The following is a 9475-nucleotide window of genomic DNA, read 5'->3' as shown; positions in this document are numbered from 1 at the left end:
TTTCTTTTCTATTTATTGTATCTATATAAGAAAAGAGATGAGCTGAACCTACTGTTGTAATCATTTCACAATACATGTAAATCAAACATCCTGTTGTATGCTTTTAACTTGTACAGTGATGTATATCAATTATTTCTCAACAAAATTGGAAAAAATCATATGATGATCTCAGTACTTCAGAAAAAGCATTTAATAAAACTCAACATTCATTCATGAAAAAAACCTCACAACAATCTGCATATAGAGGGAACATACCTCAACATTAATAAAAGCCATAAGTGACAAGTCCACAGCCAACATCTCAAGGTGAAAAGCTGAAAGCTTTCCATCTAAGATCAGAAACAAGGCAAGGATGCCCACTTTCTCCACTTTTATTCAACATAGTATCAGAAGTCTTAGCCAAGGCAATTAGGCAAGAAAAAGAAATAAAAAGCATCCAAATTAGAATGGAAGAAGTGAAACTGTCACTATGTAGATGACATGATACTATATAAAAAACCCTAAGGACTCCACCAAAAAGCTGTTAGAACTAAACAACAAATTCAGTAAAGCTGAAGGATACAAAATAAATATACAAAAATCAGGTGTGTTTCTATACACAAATAACAAACTATCAGAAAGAGCAATTAAGAAACAAATCTCGATCCCCAACCCCACCCGCTCGCGCAGGCTCCCGCCCGCTGCGCGTTTTGTCCCGCGTCTCGCCCCGTCCGCCGCCTGACTCGCCGCTCTTGTCTTCCTTCCTCCAGCTTTTTCTTTCTTCTCAACGGTCTAAAGATGCCCTCGGCCACCAGCCACAGCGGAAGCGGCAGCAAGTCGTCCGGACCGCCACCCCCGTCGCGTTCCTCCAGGAGTGAGGCGGCGTCGGGGGCCGGGGCAGCTGCGCCTGCTTCCCAGCACCCCGCAACCGGCACCGGCGCTGTCCAGACCGAGGCCATGAAGCAGATCCTCGGGGTGATCGACAAGAAACTTCGGAACCTGGAGAAGAAAAAGGGCAAGCTTGATGATTACCAGGAACGAATGAACAAAGGGGAAAGGCTTAATCAAGATCAGCTGGATGCCGTATCTAAGTACCAGGAAGTCACAAATAATTTGGAGTTTGCAAAAGAATTACAGAGGAGTTTCATGGCATTAAGATATTCAGAAAACAATAAAGAAGACAGCGCGTCGGGAGCAGCTTATGAGAGAAGAAGCAGAACAGAAACGTTTAAAAACTGTACTTGAGCTCCAGTATGTTTTAGACAAATTGGGAGATGATGAGGTGAGAACTGATCTGAAGCAAGGTTTGAATGGAGTGCCAATATTGTCTGAAGAGGAATTGTCATTGTTGGATGAATTCTACAAATTAGCCGACCCTGAACGGGACATGAGCTTGAGGTTGAATGAGCAGTATGAACATGCTTCCATTCACCTATGGGACTTACTGGAAGGAAAGGAAAAAGCTGTATGTGGAACAACCTATAAAGCTCTAAAGGAAATTGTTGAGCGTGTTTTCCAGTCAAACTACTTTGACAGCACTCACAACCACCAGAATGGGCTATGTGAGGAAGGAGAGGCAGCCTCAGCACCTACAGTTGAAGACCAGGTAGCTGAAGCTGAACCTGAGCCAGCAGAAGAATACACCGAACAAAGTGAAGTTGAATCAACAGTATGTAAATAGACAATTTATGGCAGAAACACAGTTCAGCAGTGGAGAAAAGGAGCAGGTAGATGAGTGGACAGTTGAAACAGTTGAGGTGGTAAATTCACTCCAGCAGCAACCTCAGGCTGCATCTCCTTCAGTACCAGAGCCCCACTCTTTGACTCCAGTGGCTCAGGCAGATCCCCTTGTGAGAAGACAGTGAGTCCAGGACCTTATGGCGCAAATGCAGGGGCCCTATAATTTCATATAGGATTCAATGCTGGATTTTGAAAACCAGACACTTGATCCTGCCATTGTATCTGCACAGCCTATGAATCCGACACAAAACATGGACATGCCTCAGCTGGTTTGCCCTCCGGTTCATTCTGAATCTAGACTTGCTCAGCCTAATCAAGTTCCTGTACAACCAGAAGCTACACAGGTTCCTTTGGTTTCATCCACAAGTGAGGGGTATACAGCATCTCAACCCTTGTACCAGCCTTCTCATGCTACAGAGCAGCGACCACAAAAGGAACCAATTGACCAGATTCAGGCAACAATCTCTTTAAATACAGACCAGACTACAGCATCATCATCCCTTCTGGCTGCTTCTCAGCCTCAGGTGTTCCAGGCTGGGACAAGCAAACCATTACATAGTAGTGGAATCAATGTAAATGCAGCTCCATTCCAATCCATGCAAATGGTGTTCAATATGAATGCCCCAGTTCCTCCTGTTAATGAACCAGAAACTTTGAAACAGCAAAATCAGTACCAGGCCAGTTATAACCAGAGCTTTTCTAGTCAGCCTCACCAAGTAGAACAGACAGACCTTCAGCAAGAACAGCTTCAAACAGTGGTTGGCACCTACCATGGTTCCCAGGACCAGCCCCATCAAGTGACTGGTAACCACCAGCAGCCTCCCCAGCAGAACACTGGATTTCCACGTAGCAGTCAGCCCTATTATAACAGTCGTGGTGTGTCTCGTGGCGGTTCCCGTGGTGCTAGAGGCTTGATGAATGGATACAGGGGCCCTGCCAATGGATTCAGAGGAGGATATGATGGTTACCGCCCTTCATTCTCTAACACTCCAAACAGTGGTTATACACAGTCTCAGTTCAGTGCTCCCCGGCACTACTCTGGCTATCAGCGGGATGGATATCAGCAGAATTTCAAGCGAGGCTCTGGGCAGAGTGGACCACGGGGAGCCCCACGAGGTCGTGGAGGGCCCCCAAGACCCAACAGAGGGATGCCGCAAATGAACACTCAGCAAGTGAATTAATCTGATTCACAGGATTATGTTTAAATGCCAAAAACACACTGGCCAGTGTACCATAATATGTTACCAGAAGAGTTATTATCTATTTGTTCTCCCTTTCAGGAAACTTATTGTAAAGGGACTGTTTTCATCCCATAAAGACAGGACTACAATTGTCAGCTTTATATTACCTGGATATGGAAGGAAACTATTTTTATTCTGCATGTTCTGTCCTAAGCGTCATCTTGAGCCTTGCACATGATACTCAGATTCCTCACCCTTGCTTAGGAGTAAAACATAATACACTTTACAGGGTGATCTCTCCGTAGTTATTTGAAGTGGCTTGGAAAAAGCAAGATTGACTTTTGACATTGGATAAAATCTACAAATCAGCCCTAGAGTTATTCAATGGTAATTGACAAAACTAAAATATTTTCCTTTTGAGAAGGAGTGGAGTGTGGTTTGGCAGAACAACTGCATTTCACAGCTTTTCCAGTTAAATTGGAGCACTGAACATTAGATGCATACCAAATTATGCATGGGCCCTTAATATAAAAGGCTGGCTACCAGCTTTGACACAGCACTATTCATCTTCTGGCCAAACGACTGTGGTTAAAAACACATGTAAATTGCTTTTTAACAGCTGATACTGTATAAGACAAAGCCAAAATGCAAAATTAGGCTTTGATTGGCACTTTTTGAAAAATATGCAACAAATATGGGATGTAATCTGGATGGCCGCTTCTGTACTTAATGTGAAGTATTTAGATACCTTTTTGAACACTTAACACTTTCTTCGACAATGACTTTGCAAGGATTGGTACTATATATCATTCCTTATAATGTCCATTGTCTGTCACTAATCCTCGGATCTTGCTGTATTGTCACCTAAATTGGTACAGGTACTGATGAAAATATCTAATGGATAATCATAACACTCTTGGTCACGTGTTTTTCCTGCAGCCTGAAGGTTTTTAAAAGAAAAGTATCAAATGCCTGCTGCTACCACCCTTTTAAATTGCTATCTTTTGCAAAGCACCAGTATGTGTTTTAGATTGATTTCCCTATTTTAGGGAAATGACAGACAGTAGTTTCAGTTCTGATGGTATAAGCAAAACAAATAAAACATGTTTATAAAAGTTGTATCTTGAAACACTGGTGTTCAACAGCTAGCAGCTTATGTGGTTCACCCCATGCATTGTTAGTGTTTCAAATTTTATGGTTATCTCCAGCAGCTATTTCTGTAGTAGTTGCATTTATCTTTTGTCTAACCCTAACTGAATTATCTTTTTCTCATGGAGGCATTTATATTCAAAGTGGTGATTCCTTCACTTAGATGCATAGGGAGAGTCACAAGTTTGATGGAGATGACAGTTTAGTACTGTTGGAATTTGTGCTAGCAGTTTGAGCACTTGTTCTGTGTGCCTATGAACTTAATGCTGCTTGTCATATCCCACTTTGACTTCATGAAGAATTAATCCCATCTATTCAGCAAAGGCTACTAATACTAAGTGAATGGTATTTTCTGTGCAGAAATTGAATTTTGTTTTATTAGCCTTTAGCTAAGGAATTTTTCCAGTAGGTGCTCAGCTACTAAAGAAAAACAAAAAACAAGACACAAAACTATTCTCAAACATTCATTATTAGACAACTGGAGTTTTTGCTGGTTTTGTAACCTACTAAAATGGATAGGCTGTTGAACATTCCACATTCAAGTTTTTTGTAGGGTGGTGGGGAAGGGGGGGGTATTTTCAATGTTTATTTTAAAATAAAATAAGTTCTTGACTTTAAAAAAAAAAAGAAACCAATCTCATTTATAATTGCATCAAAAAGAATAAAATACCTAGGAATAAATTTAACCAAGGAGCTGAAGGACTTGGTACACTGAAAACAGTAAGACACTGATGAAAGAAATTATAGACAACAATAATAAGTGGAAAGGTATTCTGTGCTCATTGGAAGAACTTATATTGTTAAAACGTCCCTATTACTCAAATATTGCTATTACTCAAAGTCCCTATTACTACAGATTCAATGCAATCCTTACAAAATTTCTAGTGGCATTTTTTTTTCTTTTTACAGAAATAGAACGAACAACCCTAAAGTTTGTATGAAACCACAAAGGACCCCAAAGAGCCAAACCAATCTTGAGGACAAAAAAACAAACAAAAAAAACGCCAAAAGCTGGAGGCATCATTTTCCCTGATTTCAAACTATATTACAAAGCCATACTAATCAAAAAAGTGGGTCAATCAAAAGAAACAGACCCATACGTCAATAGAACAGAAAAGTGCCCAGAAATAAACCTGTACATAGATGGTCAATTACTGTATGACAAAGGCATCAAGAATGTACAATGGGGAAAGGATAGTCTCTTCAATAGATGCTGCTGGGAAAACTGAACAGCCACATGTAAAAGAAATGAAGGGGAACCACTATCCACACCACTCACAAAAATTAACTCAAATGGATTAAAGACTTAAAGGAAGATCTGAAACCACAAAACTCCTAGGAGAAAACACAGGGGGTAAGCTCCTTGGCATAGGACTTGGCAGTGACTTTTTTGGATTTGACACCAAAGGCAACAAAAGTAAAAACAAACAAGTGGGACTATATCAAACTAAAAAGCTTCTGTACAGCAAAGGTAACCATCAACAAAATGAAAAGACAACCTATGGAATGGAGAAAATATTTGCAAATCATATATCTAATAATGGGTTAATATCTAAAATATATGAAGAACTCATGCAAAAACCAATCTGATTTTATTAAAAATGAGCAAAGGATGTGAATAGAGCTTTTCCCAAAGAAGACCTACAGGTACATGAAAAGTATGCTCAACATCACTAATCATCAGGGAAATGCAAATAAATAAGGAATAGTATGACTATTATCAAAAATAAATAGAAAAAGGGAGCCCTTGAGTACTTTTGGTGGGAATATAAATTGGTACAGCACTGTGGAAAAACGTATGCAGTTTCCTCAAAAAACTCAAAATAGAATTATATGATCCAGCAATCCCACTTCTGGATATTTATCTAAAGAAAAAGAAATCACCATCTCAAAAAGATATCTGTACCCCTATGTTCACTGCAGCATTATTTACAATAACCAAGACACTGAAACAACCTAAGAATTCATTAATGGATGAATGAAGAAAATGTGGTATATACATACAATGGAATATGATGAGATTAGTATTTTCCCCCCAAAAGGACCCACAGATTCAGAGTAATAGTCATTAAAGTATCTGTAGTTTTTTTAAGAAGTTGACAAAGTGAATCTAAACTTATATGGAAATAAAAGGACATGAAATAGCCAAATTAATTTTGAAAAGAATAATAAAGTTGTAGGATTTATACTAACAGAATTCAAGACTTACTACAAAGCTACAGTAATTGAGAATAAGTACTGGCCTAAGGTTGGATATACAGATCCTGGAAACAGCAAGTCCAGAATAGACCTACCCACAATGGGGAAATGGGGAAAGGTTAATCTTTACAACAAATGGCATGGAACCAATCATATACTCAAATGTAAAAGAATAAGAAAGAAAAAGTTCATCCTTTAAATCATATATAAAAATCAACTCAAATGAATTAAAGACCTAAATGTAAGAGCTAAATTTATATAGTTTCTAAAAGAAATCATGGCGGGGGGGAATTTACCTTAGATTAGGCATAGTTTTCTTAGGATATAAAAAGTACTAATCATTAAAAATTGACTACTGGCAGCTTCTGACCTGCATAACTTCCCTTTCCCCTTACTCACATCTGGACAAGCTATTAAGAAACCTTGGATGCTCTCTATTTTTTCACTGGTGAGAAGTTCCAGTCATGCAAGCTCCACTCACACAAAGGGACCCTCACTCCAGCCCTACTACCTAACCACCATGAAATCCCAAATCCTCCATATTTCCAATCCACTTTTGGACTTGCTTGGATGCCTGGCTTGCTTTCCCCAGAAAACCTTAATTTATGAGTAATAAACTTTTTCATACCTTCTTGGGGTGTGTGTGTGTGTGTGCGTGCGTGCATCTGTGCAAGATCATCAGTTTTGATATCTGAACTAAATTTTGGGTTACAATTTCTTCTGTGGAGTGATGACATCATCTTCTTTCCCTTCTTTTGAGGTGCTAAATATTAACTTATACCTCACTTAATTCTGTAAACAGTTATACATTAAGTACCTTTACCTTTAAATCTAATATTTACCCCAATGTACTTAAAGAGGATCACTGTACCAACTAACCTTTTATACAGTGTCCACAACTGGGCAGTCATGTCAGTCATGGAAGTCTGTGGTATGTATGTATGTATGTATGTATGTATTTCAGTTTAAGCCTATACCCTTTTAAGCTCACATCTTCCTTATTAGAGTATTTGCATTGCCAATATGGATTATTTTGTTCTTTCTCATGCCTTCCTTGACAGATCTATATCATAACCACTTCAGACTTTTCAAAGATGAGGTCCAGATTCATGGAAGCATATGGTACTTTGGGGTAGACCTGAGACTGAATGCCTGCTTTTTTATTTCACATCAAGCCACGATCCCCCTTATGAGTAGGCAACCTCTTTATTGCAGAGTCTAATCAGTACAGTGTCTTTAAAGAGATACAGACTTGTGCTTCAGAGGACACTGTTTATATTGAATTTCATGGGAATGGTACCTTTGGATTCTGAAAAATGTCCACCTGCCACAGTACCTGCCATTCTTGTCTAAGTTGATAAAGAACCTACTGTAAATTAAAGAGGTATTGCTTTGAAACTCCAGATGAGTGAGTTATCTATGCCAAAGTCAGAAGCCAATATATATATATATATAGCCAATATCACAGACAGATGAAGCATACAAGTTTTGATGGAACTTTTAAACAGTGATACTTTTTTCAGTCTTGATTTTTAATTTATATTTAAGTCTCAACAATCTGTGGAGCAGTCACATATTTGCATTTAGATAGAAAACTTATAAAAATACAAGGCTTTTTAACACCCAAAGGAAGAATCTCTAGTTGAGAAAATTTATGTGCCATACTCAAACATAAAGAATTTTTCCCTTCCCCACCGAGGTCTTTCCCAGCTTCGCTTAATCATGCCATGAGCTAGGCCAACTGTACACTGAGTACTAGTCATGGCACCAATCAAATATGTTAAGACTTTTCTTTCGGGTTCACTCCTTTCTCCAGCTCAATTCTGTGATTCTTAACTTATGATGATAACCCTTTCCCCTTTTTTAAGCAGCATATTAGAAGGGTCAATTATGCTCACAAGCTGATTCTATCTCATTTTTTTCTAACTGATCCTTGCTACTTCAAGACTTCACTGGTTCTCTAAGTAACACCACAAGAATAGATAAAAAAAATAAAGAAGTGCTGGAAACAGCTTAATATCCAGCATGGCTGATTCTAAAAAATAAGAGTTTGAACTTCTCTAAACAGACTGGAGAGTTAAAAAATGAGTTAGAAACCTTGCACACTTCTAGTCAACACTCAGTTTCAAAGACAGCACACAACCTCATGACTCCAGACAGAACTACATTTGCTATAAGATATATTGCTATACCACCTCACACCAGTCAGAATGGCCAAAATAACAAGTCAGGAAATAATAGATGTTGGTACAGATGTGGAGAAAGGGGAATGCCCCTACACTGTTGGTGGGAATGCAAGCTGGTACAGCCACTCTGGGAAACAGTATGGAGGTTTCTCAATTTAAAAACAGAGCTACTCTATGACCCAGCAATTGCACTACTAGGTATTTACCCCAAAGATACAAATGTAATGATCCAAAGGGGTACATACACCCCAGTGGTTATAACAGCAACATCCACAATAGCCAAGCTGTGGAAAGAGCTGAGATGTCCATCAACAGATGAATGGATAAAAAAGATGTGATATTATATATATATATATATATATATATATATATATATATACACACACACACACACACACACATACATATACACACACAATGGAATATTACTCAGCCATCAGAAAGAATGAATACTTACCATTTATATCGACAGGGATGGGACGGGAGGGTATTATGCTGAGCAAAGTCAATCACAGAAAGACAATTATCATATGGTTTCACTCATACGTGGAATGTAAGAAACAGGCAACCTCTTTAGGTTGGATCATAGGGGAAGGGAAAGAAAACTGGATGGGAAGAAATCAGAGAGGGAGACAAACCATGAGAAAGACTCAACCATAGGAAACAAACTGAGGGTTGCTGGAGTGAAGGTGGTTGGGGGGATGGGGTAACTGGGTGATGGGCATTGAGCAGGGCACGTGATATGATGAGCACTGGGTATTATACACAATTGATGAATTATTGAACTCTAATCTGAAACTAATGTACCAGATGTTGGTTAATTGAATTTAAATTAAAATATATATATATTGCTATCCCATGAAAGTCATTGTATTGATTTTATCAAAGGAATTCAGGTTTAGTCATGTTTTTAATACCAAAATATCTAGCAAATTCATCACCGAGTTAGAAGTTAAGATTAACAGAGAACTTTGAGGACTTTTTATGCAAGTCTGTAATTTTACAGAACTGGGAACCAAGACCTACAGAGATAAAAGATTG

General features: G+C 38.7%; 1 protein-coding gene across 1 annotated transcript; it reads left to right on the top strand.

Moving 5' to 3' along the window:
* Positions 1-505: 505 nt before the first annotated feature.
* On the top strand, positions 506-4579 carry LOC113911712 (caprin-1-like). The gene is given in 3 exon segments (XM_035723419.1): positions 506-1133; positions 1135-1647; positions 1649-4579. Coding segments are annotated over 3 exon segments (2121 nt in total). The 5' UTR covers positions 506-777; the 3' UTR covers positions 2901-4579.
* Positions 4580-9475: the final 4896 nt, after the last annotated feature.

The sequence above is a fragment of the Zalophus californianus genome, chromosome 12, assembly GCF_009762305.2.
Source record: "Zalophus californianus isolate mZalCal1 chromosome 12, mZalCal1.pri.v2, whole genome shotgun sequence".
Taxonomy (NCBI): domain Eukaryota; kingdom Metazoa; phylum Chordata; class Mammalia; order Carnivora; family Otariidae; genus Zalophus; species Zalophus californianus.
This window is presented reverse-complemented; position numbering and strand designations above follow the sequence as displayed.